The sequence below is a fragment of the Argentina silus genome (assembly GCF_951799395.1).
Source record: "Argentina silus genome assembly, chromosome: 6".
In the NCBI taxonomy this organism is placed as follows: Eukaryota; Metazoa; Chordata; class Actinopteri; order Argentiniformes; family Argentinidae; genus Argentina; species Argentina silus.
This window is the reverse complement of record NC_139660.1, coordinates 3,468,784-3,491,283: the sequence shown is the minus strand read 5'-3', so window position 1 is coordinate 3,491,283 and position 22,500 is coordinate 3,468,784. Positions and strand designations below refer to the sequence as shown.

Below are 22,500 nucleotides of genomic sequence, written 5' to 3'. Positions count from 1 at the left end.
ATTCAACCCCATGCATTACAATGAGCCTGTCCTCCGATTTCTGCCTCCACCAGCCTCCCCTCTTGTGCAGGTATCCAGTGAGACAGGGAGTCAAGTTTTTATAATAATAATAATACAAATAATACATTTAATTCATATAGCGCTTTTCTAAGACCTAAGTTATGAAGTGGTCACACAGAGAAGTCCTCCCAAGCCAGGGACGATGTCATAACCACAAACGGAAGCTGTTCTACACAACACGAGGACAAACCACGCACACAATGAAGTCATCAGAGTGCGTTTAGTCTCAGTAAGTCTTAATAAACTCTCATGGCCCTTGTTGAAACACTATTTTCTGTGCAGCATGTGAATACCACGGTCTTGTGACACCAGTTCAAAATAGCTTTTCTATCTGGCCTCTGCTCTCTCTGTCTCAACTGTCATTACCTTTTGTTTTCTGTGAATTCGTTTTTGTTATATTTTTTATTTCCGCTAATACACTCTGACGCCTTACTCACCTCCGACTTAGACGAGGCTTCGTCCTCAGAGTGAGAGTCGTCGGATTCCGGAAGCTTCTTGGGCTCCTTGGGCTCCTGGGTGTCGGCCTTGTTCTTGGGCCAGCGGCCTTTCTCCTTGGAGGGCCTCTTCTCGGCGTACGGCGGGGCGACTGCCGACGTGGAGGAGGTGACGATGCGGGGGGACGTCCCTGTGAAAACCACGCCGCCGCCGCCGGCGGCCACCTTCGGACCCTCCGAGGTGCCCTTCTTCTGCTTCTTGGTGCTGGGTTTGGGAGACTCCACGGTGGAGGAGGGCCTCTTCCCGGGTGCTTTGGGCTCCGGTGGTCCCCCTCCCCCTCCTCCTCCTCCTCCCCCCCCCCCACCGCCCGCCCCTGCCCCCCCTCCTTTGGGGGACATACCCTCCATCTTGGGCTCCTTCAGGGTGAGTTTGGGCTCCTTGAACGCCGCCTTGGGAAGGACTTTGCCCTCGTCTTTGACTTTAATCTCTGCTGCTGGCTTCTTGGATGAGGAAGAGGAGGAGGAGGAGGAGGGCTCGCGGGCGCTCTTGCTGCTGCTGCTACCACCGCCGCCCCCGCCGCCGTCGCGGTCGCTGTCGCCCTTGGAGGCGGCCTTGCTCTCCGAGTCCTTGCGGGGGCGTTCGCGGTGCTCCTTGGAGAGCTTGTGGGGTCTGGGTCCTTTGCTGCTCCCACCGCTGCCCTCTTTACTGGGCTCCTGCAGGGAAGAGACAGGCCCGTCAGCACCAGAACCGCTCTCCTGTCAGAGCACCCAACCATTAGCCACAGGCCCCCCCCCACTGGAGAAGCCCCCCGTCCCCCCCCGTCCCCATGATCACTCCACAACATCACTCCGCACATATCCATATCAGGGGGAAGGCTGGTGGAGGTAGAAATCGGACACAATTTCCCCCATTTCGTTCCCTGCATTCCAATGAGCTTGTCCTCCGGTTTCTACCTCCACCGGCCTCCCCTGGCCCATACACACTGCGTGTGTCTGATCCTGCATGCTGATGACACGATAACAACACTCCGGAGCTGTTGTAGCAGAACTATGGTTACGGGGGTTTTGAATAATGCAGGTGTATTTGGAGACGGTCCAGGTCCGAGATAAGACAGTGGAAGTTCAACTAGACGATTGCGGCCGAGACAGGACCCTCATAAAATCCTTTGAGGACCGGGGAAATAAAAAGCCGCCCACGTGCATCTGACCAAACAGAGGAGGAGGAGGAGGAGGAGAGGGTTTTCCTGTTGCTTATCTCGACTTATCTCTCTGTAGTACTCTCCTTTCCTCCACTCTATTGACAAGTTGAGCAACGCTACACAAACAGCTTTTTGGCTTAGCTTAGCTCTAATCAGTGTAGGCAGCAGGCAGCTACGCTAAGTTGCTAACCTTTGATCCGTGGGAGGTCTTGGTTTTCTTGGGGTCTGAGAAGGCAGAGAGGGGAATGGTTGGGAGCATGGGGTAGTCTGGACTGGGCCGCGACACAGCCTCGGCCCCTTCTGGTACCACCATGACCTGGGGGAGGAACAGGAAGAGAGAGAGAGAGAGAGAGGGAGTGAGAAAACACCAACACACATGCATACAGAACACACACACACACACACAAACTCGTGCACACACAAACAGTTACACATGCGCACGTGTACACACACACACACACACACACACACACTTACTTATTTGCTTAAGACACACACTCTATTGCCCCTGCCATGCCACCCCCCCTTGCCCAGCTCACCCCTCCAGCCTTGACCAGTTTCCTCCTGAACTCCGGGGTGGGGTTGTTGAAGGTGAGCTTCTCACAGCGCAGGTGATTGACGGGAGGGTTCCCCTCCAGGTTCAAGAAAAGGTCGTAGTTGAAGCACACCTTCTTTGGCTCCTCCTGTAACCATAACAAAAAAAAAAAAATTACTGGCATTACGACTGCCAACGGCCCCTGGTGTGAGCAGTGATTACTTTGTCTTATGACGACTGTTGGATAGATGATTCACTTACTTAAACAAATGTATCTGTTGTAAGTCGCTTTGGATAAAGGCGTCTGCTAAATGCCATAAATGTAAATGTAAATAACACACTGCATAAATCAGCCAACGCTTGGGTGCGGAGCCTGCTCTTATCAGCCGCGTATCGGCTTACAGTGAGAATTAGCAATAGCCTGCCAAGTCAATAAGAGGCATACCTGGAGCGAACACAGCTGATAAGCGCTCACATTCCACATTAAAAGGGGAGAACTTCGGCTCCACAAAAGGCAAACAAGCGGGACATTTTCGGTAAACAAACTGAAAGCATGATCGCTCGTAGGGTCATAGGGTTACAGACACAGGCGATAAACCCCCCCCCCCCCCCCCCCGCCGCAGACAGACTGACCTAAAGTCCTTTTTTTAAACGGTAGAACAGGTGCTTCAGTGACAATAGAGAGGTGCATGCCGGCTTCAAAACCAACCCCTGGCCCGACCTGCTAAGCCCTTGTGCATCTCACAGAGGAGCGGTGGGTATACAACAATAGGGCTGACAGCCCCATCTTGCTCTCAGATTGGTGCGTGGCCATGGTGGTGCTTGGCGATTGGTGCTTCGGGGGTAGGAGCTAGGGGTAGATTTGGAATTCAGCAAACGGACAGCTGTCGGTAGACCGGCCAGCACGACCGGGACAGCGGAACCACAGTCCAGTATCACTTACAGCCCCCGGTCTGGCGTATCCACCAGCGAGACACACACTCTCACATGACGTGTCACATGACACCAGAGACTGGCAGGCCGCAAGGAAAGGATCCCTGTAGGAAACCTACACATGTTGAATCTCCAACCCGAAAAAACTGACATAAGAATCAACAGCCCAGAGAAAAATAAATAAACAAACAAATAAATAAACAATCCTATTCCAGTTGAATCCGCCCCTTTCACTGTATGAGTGGGTCGTATGAACACCAACGGGTTGCGGGAGAGAGATTTGATATGAGATCTGATTTCAGGAGAGGAGCTGGTGGGACGGAGGAAATGTGATCCCATTTGGGGGGCGGGGGCGAGCGCGGCGGCGGGGGGGGGGGGGGTGGGGGGGGGGGGTTGACAGTGACAGTGGCCCATATCCTGGGGGAGTGGGTGGCCCTGTTAGGAGTAGGAGTAGTAGTAGTAGGTAGTAATGGAGACCGGGTCTCCGAGCTCTCACCTTGTTTTTGAAGTAGACCTCGATGGGCATGAGGAAGCCTGCGTAGCCCGACTCCTCCACTTTGTACGGCGGCTCCTTGCATACTGAGGAGGTCAACACACACAGGTCGGTAAGGTCACGCAGGGGTCAACACACACGGGTCGGTAGGGTCACGCAGAGGTCAACACACGGGTCGGTAAGGTCATGCAGAGGTCAGTCAGGTGGTGGATGTGATAGGTTCATAATGATGACATGGATGAGCTGTGTCTCGATCAGGCGGATGGTGAACTAGTGGTCATGCATACACCACGTGTGTGTGTGTGTGTGTGTGTGTGTGTGTGGTGTACTGTGTATTGTATCGGTGTCTACAGTGTTTGTCTGTGTGTGTGTGTGTGTGTGTGCGTGTACTGTGTATTGTATCAGTGTCTACAGTGTTTGTCTGTGTACTGTGTATTGTATCGGTGTGTACAGTATTTGTCTGTGTACTGTGTATTGTGTATTGTATCGGTGTCTACAGTGTTTGTCTGTGTGTGTGTGTGTGTGTGTGTGTGTGTGTGAGCGTGCGTCCACCCGACCCACCTCTCTTGGGTTTGGGGAAGCTCTCGTGCAGCCGGAAGACGACCTTGTCCACAAAGTGTTGGATGTCCCCCGTCTCAGGCCCTCGCACAAACACCATCCAGTCATGGGTGAACCCCTCCGTGGTCGCCTTCTTCCTCAGCTGGGCTCTGTGGCCTAGCTCCAGCTTCACCTGCACGGTGCACTGCGGGCGGGGGGGGGGAGCAAGACAGAGGGTCAGGCATCACAAAGACAGAGAAAAACATAACTAGGGCACATGCTAAATTGATGCGTTGGTGGTGCCTTGTGTTTACGGAAGAAAAGAAAAAAAAAAGATTTCCTAGGCGGACTGGACTACAAAGTGTTGGTAACAATGACGGTGGAAACACCAAATGACATGCTGTTGAAGCCGCCAGGATGGCTACAACAGAGGGGATGGGATGGGGGGGGGGGGGTGGCAAGGGGGACAGAAAAGGCACTTTATGTCCAGGCCTGAAGAATGTGGGGATTTGGCCCCTTCTCCGCGCTGCTCGTGAGCTGGGGCTGAGTGGAGGGATCAGGGGACAGGATTGAGATGAGCTGGTCTGGCACTCTCAGGCTCTCCCTTCTCTTTCTTTCTCTTTCTTTCTCTCTCTCTCTCTCACACACACACACAGAGACACACACAGACACACCCCTCCCCTCCTTGGCGTCTCGCCCGGCCATTCTGTGGCGGTAATGCCCTTTAACTCCAGACGCTACCACACCCTCAGTCCTTGCGGCCACGGGGCCCCTCCCCTCCAGCCATCTCCCCAGGATCCCCTGGCAGTGGCATCCCCAAATAATACAGAACAGACTAAAGAGCCACCATTCATAAACCAACTCACAGGACAGACCAGTGAGGACATGCGGGGGGGTGGGGGGGGGGACCATTGTCAACCTTGATGCTTACGAAATGACCGCTCTTGACACAAAATCACAGAGACAGAATGATGTTTACCTAAATTCAGTTCAGGTCCCAGCCACAACAACAAGGAAGAAAACAAAAAAATAAACAGAAGCAGTCATCTTTACAAGCCCCCCCCCCCAACCCCCCTCTCTTAAAAAAATAATCTTCAGTTCAAACTGAAGGAAAATGCTCTTTTTGGCAGATACGCTGGCTCTCACGAAAACAATGAACCCCCACGTGCCATGAAAATAACACCCCTCATGACCAAGTTAATCTCTTCCAGGGAGAAAAAAAATCATCTCAAAGTCTCCTTTGAAGAAGCACACACACACACACACACACACACAAAGAGCCAAATGTTACCCCACCGCTCCCTCTACAAACGACCTCCTTAGTTGCAGCATGAGAACAGCAGAACGTTCCATCCGAACACCCCCCCCACCACCACAGACACGTCAGAGACCTACTGCACCAGGACTCTAAACAGGTGTGTAACCCCCCCCCCCCCCCCCAGCCACCACAGCCCCGATCACATAGGTCTCATCACATCCCGAGACATCACACGCTCCTCCCCTTGCAAAGCATCTCTAGTGCTGTGACTAACTCTCTCAGGTAGGTATATCATTATGAATTGACAACAACATTGATGACATGATGTGACACACATCATATAGACCACAACACTGTGGTACAGAACTCTAAGAACAAATTCTGGTACAATAACTTGTACTTTGTGACAACAGGACATGTTTACTATATCAAGTTTGTTTATGAAATATCAATAAATAACGCACAACGGACAAATGGATTAATATTCACATTTTCGCAACTACACGTCTGCCAAGTGAATGTAATATAAGGATTCAGAGGCTACATCCCATACAGACAAAACAAGAGTATCTTTCCCATAGAGTTGCGGTTGCTGGTTATAGTTATGGCTCTTTGGTTACTGCTGGGAAAAGATTTGCCTAGTCCTGCTCGTCATCATGGAATTCCACTGCTCGCATACTTCAAAGCGGCACTTCACTGAGCAGTTCCAAGTTCCAAATGCATGAGTCAGTTTGATATGGAAATTGTGCCTCTATATGAATAATAACCTTACATTAAACAGCAACCTAAAGTAGCATCGGTCAGAGTTGCTGACATAAGGTTTGGGAATGTTCTGCGCTTGTCTCGCAATCTGGACATCTGGACAGTGTGGGCACCGCTCTTCCATAAGTTTTACCCCCAGCACCACGTTAGCGCTCTTCCTGCTACCAAGCTAACTTGGGTGTTGAACAACATCAGGCGTGTGTATCCGGATGGTTTTCGACTTGAAAACTACGACTTGCGCACAATCTTCGTCTATAGATCTGTGATACGGATTCCCGCTTTCAATTCCAAATCCTCGCCGCCAGATACACACCCCTCCTCCCCTCTCCACCACCCTGACCTGGAGAGAAATCCTTTCCACCCGGCGCCTTGCAGCCGCTATTCACGTAGCGAAGGGCCGAGAACCCTACCAGGTACTAGCTTGCATCAAATTAGGTTATGAGCTGGGCCAGGGTGGGCATATAGAGTGCTTCCACAACATGTAAGGTCAGAATAAACCACCAGGTGAAAAATCCCTTTGTGTGTGTCCGAATGTGTGGCACAACAGCTATGCAATGCTGAATGGGGCTAATAATGTTAGCCAGCTCGCTAGCTGTCTAAATACCGATGTATGCGAATGTGTGGCTAGCTAGCATAGCTTGTGAGGCAACTATGAGTTCGATTAGCAGGATTTTTTTTTTTTTTTTTTTTTTTTTCGAGCACCAGGCATTCATTCCTGTCCCGGGCATAGCCTTCTAGCATTTTTTCCGGTTACAAGTTCAGAACTCACGGGGGGACACAAAAGACACTTTACCTGATTCTCCATGATTCTCTGGCTTCAGTGATTGTTCTATTTATTTACAGCGGCGTTTCGCGAGGTTGTTCCCAGCTCCTCATTGTGTGTCAATTTCAGCCTAAAACCGGAAGCCAGACAGTACCCCTCCCCTTCCAGACGGCTGCTGGCACGCAACCAAAACAGAAAGCTTTCTCGTCCAATCGGGTGCGGAGAAGTTTAAGCCGCTTGCGTCGAACCAATCGTTACTTAGTGGAGGTGGGACTTCTCAGCAGGGACAAATGCAATTCAAGTATTTTTCCGAGTGTCTGCGAGTGACAGGGAACTTGGCCACAAATGCAATAAAGCACAGCATATGCACGAAATAATTCATAAGGTAAACCAGTGTATTGGTCATTTTGATTTCTGATATATCCATAGAGATAAAATGACTAAATATATGATCATGTAATAGAAGTCAGATTGTCAATTTCTTGGTTGGTATTTTGACTCTCAAATGAACTTTCCAATACGTTTCTCTGGTTCCAATTATACAATGTAACATGTATGTAATTGATGTCTGATGTGTGTGCCTATCTGTGATATTTAGCTGTCATTTAATGGGCACTTAAACCGTAAGGCTACACCTGGACACATCTGGATACTCTCCCCCCCCCCCCCCCCCCCTCCCCAAAAAATTAAATCTATTGCTTAATGAAACCATCACCTCCACTGCCTTGTGTTTGAATACAAAAACAACAGTGAACTCTCACCAATCACAGATGGAGAGCTCCATCCTGAACTCTGACCCCTTGGTTTGAGCAACAGCTTCCTTTCAGTGCAGCACAATGCAAAGAGTATGACGGACAGACACAATCTGTTTACTCTGCCGTCTCCAGAGGGATGGTGTATCTCCCATCTCAAATGTGTAATCTGGAAAGAGAGCAGCATGGTTTCTAACAGAAGACGTCCGCAGACTCACGGAGAGACAGGGAGTTTTAGGCCCACTGCAGTGAATGTCTCGGTGGTGGACTTTGATGTGAGATTAACAGGCCACTGCTTTGAGAGAAGGTCATGGCTCTCTTACTCCCCGCCTCCCCCTGTGTCACTCACACTGATCCAGTCTTTGAGGCATGGATCAGTCTTTATCAGACTCCCACCAGGCTTTCCGAGACAGAAAAGTTATGTTGTATTTTTTTTTTTGACAGCCCTTTTTTGGGGGGTTTTCTGCTGTTGAAGAAGAGGTGTTGTATTTGGAGGCTAGCTGCCCAATTCTGAGGGAGGTCATGTATTTGTGTAACAACAATGTTGTTACACAGGTTTTAGGAATGTATTTCGTATTGCATAATAATGTGGTTTGAGAGATTTTTGTTACGACACAAATAGAATATGGTTTAGCAAAATGTTTATACAATGTTAATACTAGAGTCATTACAAACAGGTATAAGAACACATTAATGAAAAGACTCAGAGGCTTCTATTACCATCAAAAGAATTTCATAAAACTTTCTTGAAAACTGTCTTGAAAACACACAGTTAGCCTCCGTCACTCATAATTGATGGGGTTGGTTACAAGTTCAAAGGATTCCAAAGAAGTTTCAATAACACATCGAAGAGTCTTTCTGGACATGTTTATGAGTTGAGTTCATTAGTGTCAATACTTAGAGAGAAGGTAACAAGAGAAGAAAATCCTCACGAGGCAGGCAACTTTACAGCGCCGTTTGACACAATACACACTAAGCTACTCTAAAGTGTACACTAGATGTCGCTGTTACAGCCTCAACTATAGACATTTCATGTTCACGTCCCAATTTCTTTGTGTCAAATCTCTATTGTATCTTTTAGGTGGGATTATGTCAATACGGGGTTTAGAACATGATTCCACAATGTACCTGAATAATCCAATACTTCATTCAAAAAGTGTTTTTCTTCAAAAAAAGGATAAGAAGAAGTCTCAAATTCAGCAATGAATATTTAATGAACTAATCTAATCGATCCAATTTTTTTTCTTCTCATTGTGCCATAATCATCACACATTTAAAAAATGAAATGGTCCATAATGTTTTTTTTGTTACACATATTGTTCACATCACTTGAAACCTGAGATAACCAACCGCCTTATATAGACCTACAGAGCCCTGCACCAAGGCAAACACATATCTGATTATGTGGTTATAAAAAATAAAATGTCCTCAAGTCAAGATAATTTGTCTCTTGGGAGCATTAGCTAAACACCTGGGGATAAAACTCACCTTATGGGAGACGTTTACACACAATAACATTATCCTGTCACCTGTCTGTGCTGCAGACTGTGATATTGTATGTAAACTAACTAAGTCAACACACCTTTTGACCCAGAGATTGTTTGATTCAGTCCTGTGTCTCATCAGATTTCTGGTTCAAAGACTTTCAGTGCTCATCTTTAAAAAGACAGATATGTCATCCTATCAAAACAATTAAACAGTTTTTTTTTTAGATTTAAAAAAAACAAAACAACTATGTACAACGTAATGACCGATTCATACAAAATAACCTGCATAAGAGGATCATACACACACACATACATTCTCAGTCACACACACACACACACACGCACACTCATCTCATACACACTATTGTTATCAAGGCAATAGGTGAAATCTAGCAGATATACGATGCCAAACTGGCATTGATTCGACTGTCATATGCATTACAATCACTTCACTAACAGACTCATTGCTTTGTAAAAAACAAACAAACAAACAAACAAAAAAAAAGGTCGGAAAAGCTTCTCCTGCATGGCACATTTCACCATCCAGCCCTCAGTCTGTCAGTCCCTGGCAGAGGTTGTCCTCTGTGGCTCAGTTGGTAGAGCATGGTGCTAACAACGCTTAGGTTGTGGGTTCGATTCCTGCTGGGACCATATATACTGAAAAATGTATGCGCTCACTGCAATGTAAGTCGCTTTGGATAAAATCGTCAGCGAAATGGCATATATTATAGGTTCATAGTTGTCTAGCATGTTTTCCGTGTCTTGGTGGTGCCTTTTAGGACGATGTACGGCAAGCCCAGGGACCAATTGTCACACGGCCAGTACTGTAGGCCTGGCAGGGAGTAGGGGATCTCAGAGTTGGCATCCAGGAAGGCAATCAGGGTGCTGCCGTAGGCTACAGCTACCACAATCAGAATATGCCTAGAGGGTGAATGGACATGTGTAAGTCATACATGGGTCTGATCACGGTGGACATCAAAGAGAGAACAGCCTGTTCCATCCACTCCCTCTTGCCAGATTACTAAACCACGACCCAGATGTGTGTAGAGGCTAGTTCAATCTAGCTCTCCGAATCAGGTTCCCCCTCTCTCCTTTCGTCCTCCCACCCACTCTTACCAGATGCCATGCAGGTAGCAGAAGTTGAGGTTCTGCCAGAAGCTGCAGCCGAACCGGTCACTGATCCAGCAGGCGATGGCAAGCCCCCATAGGCCCACAGAGGACCAGGCTAGACGCAGCACCCTCTGGTCAGTACAGCTGAGAGAGTAGGACACACATACATACACACACACATGCAGACACACACACACACACACACACACACACAGACACACACACACACACACACAGATAAAGAGAGAGAGAGTGAGTGATGGAGGTGGGGGGATGAGAGAGATAATGAGTTAGTGTTATTACATAGATCACAAAGTGTGAACTGCAGGAGGTGCACTGCATAGCAGGAGGGTCATTATGCTCTGTACCTCCTCAACTCCACGGCCAGAGAGTACAGGACGTGGAGGGCACAGCCGTTGAGGACGTAGGCGTTGGCAGTGGGCTTGACAAAGGAGGACACGGTGGTGACAACAGTAATCCCCATGACCAGCCGTGAGAACGATGTCCTGCAGGGGGCGACAGAGAGCGAGAGAGAGAGAGAGAGAGAGAGAGAGAGAGAGAGAGCGGTGTGAGGGAAGAGAGGGGTCAGTATACGTCAATGGAGTTGACATCTCACAGCAATAAAGAACACTGGCAGGAAAACCAACGGAGGGATGTATTGAACCAGGAGCTCACTGACTCTCTAGTTGGTTGGGATTGTTCTCACAGGATCATTAATATTTGATTAATCTTTTCCTCACCCTGTATTTAAATATTAACACCCACCATGTTCAGGGGAGCATCATTCACAAAGACAAGGAGCCCCGCTCTCCCACTGGCTAGTGAATACAGCACACTAGCTAGCTAGCTAGCCTGCTGTAACTGTCAAATCCTACTGTAACTGTCAAACAGGCTCCTGGCTTATCGAAGCTTCTGTTTAAGCCTGGCGTGCCCTGTAAACAGATCCTGTCATTGTCTCCTGTCTTGTTGAAGGAGCCGTAGTGCTGTGTGTACTGTACAACCGCTTGGTCAATAAAGATAAAAGCTGGCGTGTGAAGATAAATGCTGGCGTGTGATCCCACGGCGTGAACACACACACACACACACCTCCAGCTCCATGGTTACGTACAGTACCAGTCAAAAGTTTGGAGACACCTTCTCATTTTTTTTTTCTTTTTTTTTTCTTCTTTTTTTTTATATTTTCAGATATATATAATATAATATTGAAGACATCAAAACTATGAAGGAACACATATGGAATTATGTAGCAAACACAAGAAGTGTTAAACAAACCAGAATATGTTTTATATTTTAGATTCTTCAAAGTAGCCACCTTTTGCTTCGATGACAGCTTTGCACACTCTTGGCAAGTTTGTGTCAAAAAAACCTTTGACTGGTCCAGTAGGTACGTACCTGTCCTTGACAAAGGAAGGGAAGAGCCTCCGCGGGAACCAGAGGGCGTAGCTCAGAGCCAGCACCCACAGGATGGACAGCTCGTCCAGCATCTGACCCATGAAGCTCAGGGTCATGTGGAAGTACGCCGAGAAAAGGCCTACGTGGAAAAGAACACCTTTGAATGACCGATTCCTCATAGGCTGACCACAGTCTTCTATAGGCAGCCCCCAGACTCCTCATAGGCTGACCACAGTCTTCTACAGGCACCCCCCAGACTCCTCATAGGCTGACCACAGTCTTCTATAGGCAGCCCCCAGAGACGTCTGTAGATCTGAACAGCTTGGAAAGGTGTAAGCAATATGGCGGACGTTCCGTCTGATCTATCAGTGGCTGAGGTAGAGCTATTATCGTAACGTTTATACCTACCCAGTTGTTTCAAATCTACAGAATTGCCTGGGGGAGGGGGGGGGGGGGGGGGAAATAGGATACTCTATGTGGAATAAAGAGGCAAATAAAAGTGATGTGGTGGGATTTAGTTTTACTGCTGTACCTGGTAAGGATAACAGCTGATCTAAATGAGACACAGTGGGTCAACAGTGATGGATGAATGTTGTCCTGACGTATGGAGAGAAGAGTGAACACACACCCACAAAGATCATCATGATCCACACCGAGTGGATGGCCAGGTTCCTCTCTCTGGCATAGGGGTGCAGCAGGTACAGCATGATGGGGGAGATGAAGAAGAAGAAAAAGCTGCTCATCTGAGGACACACACACACACACACACACACACACACACACACGCATTCATGCACACACACACACACACACACACGCACGCATTCATGCACACACACACACACACAAACACACACACACAAATGATAGTTGGTTAACAGTGAGATTCACAGGACTCGAATGCAACTGTACAGAGTCTACCAACTGTCAGCTAAATGGCATACATTACCTTATCAGTGATACTTTACATTAACTTGTTCTTATAGCTGTGTAGTTATACAGCCATAAAGGACATGTTTCGTAGACAGATCAGATACATAAGGACTTCATACAAACACTGTGCAGACGTACTGTTGGAGACTGATACAAATGCTCCATAAACACAGAAAACACAAAAACACATTTATACATAAGTGAACTGCAGTCGAGGTTCAGCAAAGCACCGCACGCACACACAACATAGCCTATTCTCAGCTCTGTTGGAGTGAATAACTCACGGGCCCTTACCGTGTTGAAGTACTCCACCACGTTCTCAGAGTGCCTATAGTTGTCTTCGCACCAGTCCAGCTCAGAGCTTTCATAGGAGAAGACTCCTGCCATCCTCTCTGTAGAGTAGAACCCTGGACCAGGAGAAGGGACGCAGGGAAACTCAGACCTCATGCATTATTTTCAGTCATGCTGCATTCAGCATGGAGTTAGTATTCAGCATGGAGTTAGTATTCAGCATGGAGTTAGTATTCAGCACGGAGTTAGCATGAGTTAACAGCATGGGGACCAGAGGCCTCATGATCAACCATGCGGATGTGGCTGAAATGGAAGGACACTATAGACTGATACACTCCACCAGACGCTGTAGCAGGGAATGGGTCAAGTGCAATTTCAGTTGTCGGCTGCCTTTTTTTCCACGGTTGAAAAGATATGCAAATATATAGGAGTGGCTGCCTTATCATGGGCTTCTAAACCACATGGCAACAATTGCTATACGATTGCTTAATGTACGTTGTCTGCATACAGCACCAGGCCAACTATACAGTACCAGTCAAAAGTTTGGACACACCTTGCCAAGAGTGTGCAAAGCTGTCATCAAAGCAAAAGGTGGCTACTTTGAAGAATCTAAAATCTAAAACATATTCTGGTTTGTTTGACACTTTTTTGTTACACAATTACTACATAATTCCATATGTCTTCCTTCATAGTTTTGATGTCTTCAATATTAATCTACAATGTAGAAAATAATAAAAAATAAAGAAAAACCATTGAATGAGAAGGTGTGTCCAAACTTTTGACTGGTACTGTATATTGTAGGTTACTACAGATCTAGCATGATTACTTATTACCAGAATCAGTCAAAATCAGATGATACAACATCAATGATTTCAATATGAATTCTTAACCTTTTACTTGTCTTAGTATCACATATAAAAATCTATAAAGTTCACAGAAAAAAATGACTTATTGGCATCTATGTTCTCAAAGATGTCTTGGTCTAAAGTTAGCAAATACACTTGATTCTATCTGAACCTGTGTAATAGAACTTATAGTAATAGATTATTTAGTGAGTGAATGAATGAACAAATCAATACACTTTGTATCCATACTGCAGTCATGTGAATCAGAGCAAATACCATCTGAACATAATTTATTTAACTGCGTGATTCGTTCAGTGGGATGACAAGATCATAAAACTCTTCTATTACACTACCTCTCCATTACAAGACAAATTTTAAAAAGAACACTTGTATTGCTATTATTGATTGAATTCTCCGAAAATAGACAAGCATCGTAGGTGACAACATAAAGACGTGATAAAATCTTACCTCCCATACCGTACAGTGTCCAAGCACAACTACTAGCCTCTTCCAAGAGGCAGGTGGACTTAAGTAGGGGAGAAATGCTCCCGATCCTGTTGCACGAGTCCTGCCTGTGACATCACGCCCCGGTGTTGCAAGTCATACTAATGTGGAGCTGAATGAACTGTCACATTCCTGATGCCATTGTTAATACAACCTGTCAATGCACTATTTGGATTCGTGCATGGGAATGTAGGAATAAGCGCATGGTTAGTTTTACGCACGTAACGTATTGATCATTTGCAACAGTTCATCAAATGGGTACATTGTTAACGTACAACACATTATCTGATACCTTAGTCGCCATCCTCGCTTTGCGTCGACAGTTCAAGGTGTGGGCAGAAACGCTGTGATAGCAGAGGCAGCACCTTGCATGTTCTCGGTGTGGAATTTTCGCCACTGATAATGTGAAGAGCGGGCTCGTGCCTAGGTTCGGCTCGTTCGGCCCCGTTCGTTCCTCATCTGTCACATCACATCAATGCCCGTGCCTTTGACTGATGGCACCGGCAGCCAATCGTTCGTTGCCCGCGTGTTTTGTCATTGTATTCTCCATGTAGCCTATTCTGGAAACAAGACTATTTCTGTTTCAGTTGTAAAGCTGAAACCTGAAACTTTTGTATCATAAATGTAGAGGGTCAGTCAGCATGAATTGTGTGTGTGTGTGTGTGTGTGTGTGTGTGTGTGTGTGTGTGTGTGTGTGTGTGTGTGTGCGTGCGTGCGTGCGTGCGTGCGCGCGCGCGCGACCAGCTTTACTGGTCTGTGAATCATCTTAATAAGCAAGTGGATCCTGCTAAGCAACTGCAAACTAGAGAGTGGAGGCGTCTATTGTTTCTGTCCCTTAACACACCCCTCTCTCCACACTCTCCTTTGCTCGTCATCCACCAATTATTCATTGGTTGTATCCACACTGGAATTGAAATGAAAATTGAATTAGGATTTCCCACTGATATACACTGATCTACACAGCCTAAATGCATTTAAAAAAATTAAAAAAAACTTGCTGTGGCTCTACTAAAATAAGCTAAAATGCAAACATTTCTTCAACAAGTTACTCAATAAATTGAATTTAGTCCATCTGAGTGCAAGGATAATAGTTCATGTGGTTTTGGAATGAATATCTTTGTCTTTGTAGGGTCCTTAAATCGGAATCCATTACATACTGTGTGGATTAGGCTATCACTACAAACTCAGCAAATTTGTAAATGTTCTCTTGATCCTGACAAACTCCTCATTCCCTGCTAGTGACAAACACACCCATAACATGATTTGCACTAAACTTAATTATTTGTAGTAAAACCAAATAAAAACATTTCCAGACGTTGTTGCTGTATCAGTTGAATTGTTGCAAACATAATTATGGATTTGATATATATAAATAAATGCCTATGGCCCCTGGTCCTACCATAGATTACTTTATCCGGTGATGACTGAAGGACAGATGATTCACTTACTTAAACAAATGTCTGAGAAGTTTCTTTGGGACAGTCTGATCAACAGAGTGTGTAACTGGTTCCTATTCAATTGAAGGACCCTGCTAAGACATGGCTATACATTCAAAACAAGGTTTGAACTATTATCATTGAACTCAATTCAACTTAGTTGTTCCAGGCAATGTGAACATTTTGATCATAGGGGAGGGGATGTAGACTTTCTATAGGCATTGTATATGGTATCAACAATTGGTAGAAAGCATTGATAATGCATAGTAGATTGCACAATGGATTTGTATGATTTAGAAATAAATAACATCTTGCCAACATACTGCAGTCATTGTGTATCCTGCATCTAATCGCCCTCTCAGCAGTTTCCGCATGTTTCATACATGGAGGCGTCTCCTGACACTCTCTCCTGACACACACCTGCCAACTGGCTCCCTCACACAGGCTCTGATTTCAGTTAACACACACACACACACACACACACACACACACACACACACACACACACACACACGCGCTCACGCATGCACAAACACACACACACACACACACACACACACACACACTCACGCACGCACAAACACACACACGCACACACTCACACACTCACACAAACAAACAAACACACACACACACAAACAAACACACAGGTATTCATATTTAATGCCCTGTGCTGCAGTATTACGCTTAAGGACCTTAATGGAAATCTATCCTACTGTCAGGCCTGTGTGCACTACAGTATATCAACCCTGAGTCTCACATCATACCAACAGACAGGATGTTTAGATATAGCCTCATAGGAAAGATCCATACCGGACCTGTCTATCATCCATCCATGACTGGACAGTCACGATAGCTTAATCTAAAGCTGTTTGCATGTTGCATTAAAGTACATTTCAACAATTAGTCAGCATAATGTGTTTACACTGATGTATGCAGATGCGCCCAAGTGAACTTATGTCATGACGAAAGAGCTCATACCAGTGATGGTCTTTATTGAGACAAATGTAGACATTCTATGTTAATTTGTTAATTTCAATATATCCCCTCAGTTATTTTACACATGTTAAAACACAACACAAACATTCTTGTAATTGATCAAAAATAGCAAAAACAGTAAAAAAAAAGAAAGAAAAAAAAAAGAAAAAGACAACAAAAAAACCCCCACTATTCCTGGTGTATTTGTTAACCTTACAGCATTCAACAAATGATATGACAATGTAAAACATGAAAAATAATACAGCAGTGCCCCCTAGTGGTTGTGCAACATAATCTCTGATTCAACCTAGAAAATCTGAAATTGATGTTAGGATTTTCCCCTAAAATGTAAGAACATGACTCTAGATTCCACTATAATTACTCACATGGTTAAAAATGCATTGCGAATGTCTGACAAGGTGCATAAAATCACCGCATCCTATTGCTTATGAACTTACTGTAAGTTAGCACCTCAAAGCATTGAAATAAATCCTTCTCTCTGCCTTCCCAGTGTGAAAGGCCCAGTTCAGTGGGTGGATGGTGGGATGGTTGCCCCTAGCTCAGTCTGATGACAGGCCTACTGCAGTGGGATTGAAAAGGAGCAGGGAACTGTCCATTGTTTCAACCTTTTATTTACTCATGTGATGTGGTTGTGCAGGTAATACACAGAGCAGGTGTCAACATTAGCACACACTGTAACAACCCCTTTGGAATTCCCACCATTGGAATTCACCATGGCTTGAGATAGTGATGTGTGTTCTCTCCATTCTGTCCTTGAGTAAGACAGTAAAGACAGTTGTCAGATCTTTTCCACGTAGTTCCCAGGGAAGAGTCCTTCCTTGCCATGAAACCTGCCTCTCCACCACCCAGAGGCATCTGCAGGGGGAACGGAGAGACATCGCTGAAGAGCCATAGAGTACACACACATGTGACGACACACACATGTGACGACACACACGTCACTACACACACGTGACGACACACGTCACTACACACACGTGACGACACACGCATGTCACTACACACACATGTCACTACACACCCATGTGACGACACACACGTGTACATGTGTGACTACACACAAGTTCAAGCATGAACAATGTTTTGTGCCTGTGTATGTTTGTATGGGAGCCTGGACATCTGCGCTGGGGTGTGAGTCAAGTGCTGGATGCTTATCTTTTCTCTTCTTAGCATTATTTCTACAGCCCCAAGTGTGTTGAATACAATTATGCATGATTCAGTGTTTTATGGTTCATATTCATATACAGTAGGTTAAAGGGGCAACCTGGGATTCAAACAACAACAAAGAGTTTTCACTGCCGCTTTTTTTTGGTACACAGCTCAGGGATGGGGCTAGAGAAATTGAACCATTCTCAAATTCATAGACGGAGCTATGGATGCAAGTACTGACCCTCCATGAGATAAAAATGATAGTTTTGACCATGTTTTGAAGCTATACCGTGTTTGTGTACAACTACATTGTATACCAACAATGGAGTAAAACAAGCTTATATTTTGGGTTCTGGTGGGGTAAGACAGTTGAACTAAACTCATGAGGCATTTATAAGTTACATTCTCCAAGAACAAATGGCTATATATGGCTAAAAGTAAAAAAATAGATGTACCAATCCCAGATGTACCGTAAGTTGCTTCGGATAAAAGCGTCAGCTAAATGTCATATATAATTATATTGTCACGAGGACTCCTGCTTTATCTGACCTGTTTTTTTTTTTTATTAGTTAAGGTCATGACAACAAATTTATTAGGATTATTAAAATAGGGGGACAGATTGAAAATATTTCGGTTCTTCTGTGGTATCTTTTTTCCCTCTCTGTGCCCTTACCTTCACTGAGCAGGTCAAGGACATCGTTGGCGTCGAAGCTGAGTTCATCGGTATCCTGGCCAACGTACTGGTACAGCGCCCGGCAACGAGGTACCTGGGGGCGGGCCTGGGGGCGGGGCCGACTGGACGGGGCCGGGGGCGGCCGCTGACCAATACTCTTCTTCCTCTGCATCCTGGAGAGATGGAGAGATGGAGAGATGGAGAGAGAAGGGGAGAAAAAGAGGAGTTGAGGCGGAGAAAGAGAAGAGCGGGAACACCCACAATGCCATAGAAACGGTTGTGCAGTGCATACCTACAGCATTCTCTCATGTCCATGTAATATGCCATTTAGCTGACACTTTCATACAAAGTGACTTACATTGCAGTGAATGCATAAATTTTTCAGTATATATGGTCCCAGCAGGAATCAAACCCACAACCTAAGCGTTGTTAGCGCCGTGCTCTACCAACTGAGCCACAGAGGACCACAACTGCTGTACATCTGCCAACTTATCATCACTGCTAATTGAACTTCTGCTGTGTCCTTCAGGGATAGTGTATACTGTATATCTTTATATATGTTACAGTGTGACAGGCAAGGTTTGAAACCGGTTCTCCCAAGTGGCCAAGAGGACGTCCTCAAGGTCTGAGGGCGACACTTGAGTTTTCATATGTCTTAGGACAGGGCTACCTCATCACAAGAGCGTGATTCCAAACCATCTCCACAACAACAACAACAACAACAACAACAACAACAACAACAACAACAACAACAGTATTATGGTTTAGAATTCCTTATGGATGTAGAGTCAAAGAGCTCACCCCGACACCCCCTGCTCAGGCACATTGAGGAAGTCCAGGTTGCCCTGCTGGCTTTGAGCTGGGCCTCGTCTGGCCTTCTGGGAGCCCAGTTTGGGCAGGGAAGCGCTGGGGCGCCTCATCTGGCTCTGCTTGCTGGGGGTGGAGTAGGTGTGCTCCGTCTGTGACGGGGGGGGACCCCTGGAGACCTGTGCTCCGCCATTCTTGTAGCCTGAGAGGAGTGACGGTGACACAGTTAATCAAATCCAATCAAACTTTATTTATATAGCACATTTCATATACATGTGCAATACAATGCACTTTGCAGAAAAAATTGAGAGAAGGAGGGAGATATTAAAAACACAAGATGGCAGCCAACTGGTTCTACGCATTGAGTGTGAGACACACACGTTTGCTACCCGTTAAAGTTGGCAACCCTGGCACAATGAGATAGAAAATAAAAGTGACACTGAAGTCAGAGTTCAAATCGCAAAATCACAGGTCAAAGGAGCACTGAAGACAATGTGAAACAGGTCGGTGAGGTTAGAGTGAAAGACTTCACACCAAACATTTCCACACAAGTCTCTGCAGTCCCTGTGGTCTCTGTGGTCCCTGCTGGTCCCTGCTGGTTGGTACTTCCCCCATACGAAATAAAGGAAGTGGGAGTTGATGTAATCGGGGGACTAGAGAAGGGGGTATGGGCACACGGCCTCCCCCTGCTGTTAGCACTGTACAATACACCAGTGTTGTGATCAACTTTTGTTTCATTTGGTAACTTCTGTTTGGACCTTGTCCTAAATATAGAATGCAGGATCATACGAGAGCCTGGGCTGGCGATGCGGGAGAGTCTGGGCTTAAACTCCCCGTAGACTGCCTTCCCACCACAGGTATAGAAACCTAGGTAGAACCCCCAGACTACACCAGACAGGTAGAGAAACCTAGGTAGAACCCCTTTAAGCCAGACAGGTACAGAAACCCAGGTAGAACCCCTAAACAAAGCCAGACATCCATTCAAACATTCTCCAACCTCTTGTTTTAGGCTGACTGTAGTAGTGCATAGTGAGTAAGTCCATGTTCATTGAGAAAGACTCTCTGTTATGTAAACAGAATGATGTTTACCTCTGTTTGCAGGCTGGCTCCTCCCCCCTCTGTGACTCTGCGGAGCACCTTTCCTGGTTGGTTCTGGCAAAACAAACAGTCAGGGTTTTACACACCGAGTCTGACTGATCATGTATGGTCTATGTGTGACATTCTGTATCAGGGGAGGCTGGTGGAGGTAGAAATCGGAGGACGGGCTCATTGTAACGCATGGAACTGAATGAGGAATGGTATTAAACACACGTGTTTGATACCATTCCCCAGTCCATAGCATGCATTAAAATGAGCCCGTCCTCCGCTTTCTACCTCCACCAGCCTCCCGAGTACTGTATCACCTACTATACATGTAATAGCTTGATGTGGACCTAGATCTGGCCTTCAGAGGACAGATGAGTTCCCTCCATCTCTGTCTCTATCTTCCCATTACTCACTGGAGCTCTTGGGTAGGCCGTCTCCCACGGTGATGGTGAGGATCTTCCCCGCCGGCTTGGCCTGGCCCTGGTCCCCCTGTCCTCGCTGGAAGACAACGACTCGGGAACCCCCTCCGCCCCATCCCTCCTTCTTTACCCTGAACTCCAGCCTGGGGAAAGACACAGTGTTTTTTTTTGGCAGACGTGTGTGTGTGTGTGTGTGTGTGTGTGTGTGTGTGTGTGCGAGCATGTGTGAGTATGTCGTGCGTGTGTGCATGCGTGTGTACGTGCATGTGTGAGTATGTGCGTGCGTGTGTGTGCATGCGTGTGTGCATGCTTGTGTGCATGCGTGTGTGCGTGTGTACGTGCATGTGTGAGTATGTGCGTGCGTGTGTGTGCATGCGTGCGTGTGTGTGCATGCGTGTGTGCATGCTTGTGTGCATGCGTGCGTGCGTGCGTGTGTGCGTGCATGGGTGCGTGCGTGTTCTCCTACCTGTCATTGAAACAGAGGGGCAGTTTGCTCTTGGTCACCTCCTCATAACGCTTACAGAGCAGACTGAGGAACTCTGTCTTGAAGTTGGACTCCAGCAGACTGTCATACTGAGCCTCATGCAGAATGAAGAAGTCATCCTGCCTCGTGCTACAGGGAGAGGGACGCAGTAAACAACGGTTGAAGGAGAGTGTGAGTGAAGTGACACAAAAAAAAAACATCACACATATCACGCGCTCAGAATAGAGACGCATTAGGTTGTACTAAATTCTGTGTACCAGCTGGTGAATAACAACCACGTCGACCACAACTGCTCTCATTGCGCCGGTGTGCCTGGTCTTAAATTAGCAGATGAAAGCTGCTCTTACCTGAGAGAAACACTGCGGATGTTCATGAACTCTAGCTTTCGTTTTAAAACCTCATGTATCTGCCCCTTCTCCGGCCCCTTCTTCACCTTCTCTCGGCCAATCAGGTAGACGCCTTTGGGGGTCAGGATCATGTCCCTCTTGATGGACTGAGAGAGAGAAGGAGGAAGAGAAAGAATGAAAGAGAGAGAGAGAAAGAGAAGAGAGAATGAGAACGAGTCGTTGAGGCAGGTCTTGGCTATATATATTTCTCAGCGCTCTTCCGGTGGCTGTGGGTTACCTTGAACCTGCGGTCAAACTTGTTTACAGAATCAGCAAAGTCGACCCGCTCCCTCTTGGACAGGAACTGCCTGAGCTCGGGCTTCTGCTCCAGACCCAGATAATCTCCCACAAAGTTCCTGTTGATGCTGTTCTTCCGGCGCTCCTTGGAGTTGTACAAGATGTCTGAGGCTGGGGACAACATGGCGGAGAGGAAGAGGGATTTTACAGGAGCAGCAGGATGCACATTGGGCAGAGAGACATTTCCGCCCATGGTTTTGATATCTGTATGGTAATGGGAGTCTGGACGGTGTCTCCCTTTTTATGTTCCATAGCGAATGACTAATCTCCTCTCCATCAACCACACACACACACACACACACACACACACACACACACACACACACACACACACACACACACTCACCTTCTTCCCTCATTTGTTCATACTTCCTCCTGGCGATGTACTTCCTCCAGGACTTCTGGATGATCCTGGCGAAGGTGTCAAACTTCCTCTCCCTCATCTCCTCCAATAGGAACAGCTACAGGTAACACAG

At 46.5% G+C, this 22,500-nt stretch overlaps 3 protein-coding genes across 4 annotated transcripts in view; all 3 read right to left on the bottom strand.

Moving 5' to 3' along the window:
* The window catches only part of mllt1a (MLLT1 super elongation complex subunit a), a 9,670-nt gene extending 2,583 nt beyond the window's left edge, over positions 1-7,087 (bottom strand). For both annotated transcript variants that reach the window (XM_083671823.1, XM_083671824.1), the window contains exons 1-6: positions 7,005-7,087; positions 4,216-4,396; positions 3,658-3,740; positions 2,233-2,376; positions 1,884-2,009; positions 498-1,208 (exon numbers count right to left, since the gene is read on the bottom strand). In XM_083671823.1, the coding sequence (XP_083527949.1) occupies positions 498-1,208; positions 1,884-2,009; positions 2,233-2,376; positions 3,658-3,740; positions 4,216-4,396; positions 7,005-7,016 (1,257 nt within the window). In that variant the 5' untranslated portion in view covers positions 7,017-7,087. The remainder of the gene's footprint in view (positions 1-497; positions 1,209-1,883; positions 2,010-2,232; positions 2,377-3,657; positions 3,741-4,215; positions 4,397-7,004) is intronic.
* Positions 7,088-8,359: 1,272 nt separating this feature from the next.
* Positions 8,360-14,681, bottom strand: acer1 (alkaline ceramidase 1). Its single transcript, XM_083671682.1, has 8 exons — positions 14,581-14,681; positions 14,253-14,453; positions 12,943-13,055; positions 12,344-12,458; positions 11,716-11,854; positions 10,692-10,829; positions 10,330-10,467; positions 8,360-10,134 (listed from the first exon to the last, which is right to left on the bottom strand). The coding sequence occupies exons 2-8, from the start codon at positions 14,257-14,259 to the stop codon at positions 9,957-9,959; spliced, it is 828 nt and encodes a 275-aa protein (XP_083527808.1). The 5' UTR covers positions 14,260-14,453; positions 14,581-14,681; the 3' UTR covers positions 8,360-9,956.
* Positions 14,682-16,699: 2,018 nt separating this feature from the next.
* myo1f (myosin IF) overlaps positions 16,700-22,500 on the bottom strand; it is a 19,980-nt gene continuing 14,179 nt past the window's right edge. The window contains exons 20-28 of the mRNA XM_083671944.1: positions 22,371-22,485; positions 21,966-22,135; positions 21,689-21,834; positions 21,324-21,470; positions 20,852-21,000; positions 20,442-20,504; positions 19,347-19,554; positions 18,546-18,718; positions 16,700-17,578 (exon numbers count right to left, since the gene is read on the bottom strand). Coding sequence (XP_083528070.1) covers positions 17,502-17,578; positions 18,546-18,718; positions 19,347-19,554; positions 20,442-20,504; positions 20,852-21,000; positions 21,324-21,470; positions 21,689-21,834; positions 21,966-22,135; positions 22,371-22,485 — 1,248 coding nt within the window. The 3' untranslated portion in view covers positions 16,700-17,501. The remainder of the gene's footprint in view (positions 17,579-18,545; positions 18,719-19,346; positions 19,555-20,441; positions 20,505-20,851; positions 21,001-21,323; positions 21,471-21,688; positions 21,835-21,965; positions 22,136-22,370; positions 22,486-22,500) is intronic.

What these genes read in the sequence shown, in the direction of transcription:
- acer1 (XM_083671682.1), bottom strand. An exon ending in GATCATGATGATCTTTGTGG is followed by an intron (nt 11,855 to 12,343) that starts GTGTGTGTTCAC and finishes TTTTCCACGTAG; the next exon opens with GCCTTTTCTCGGCGTACTTC. An exon ending in TGCTACCTGCATGGCATCTG is followed by an intron (nt 10,135 to 10,329) that starts GTAAGAGTGGGT and finishes TTCACCCTCTAG; the next exon opens with GCATATTCTGATTGTGGTAG.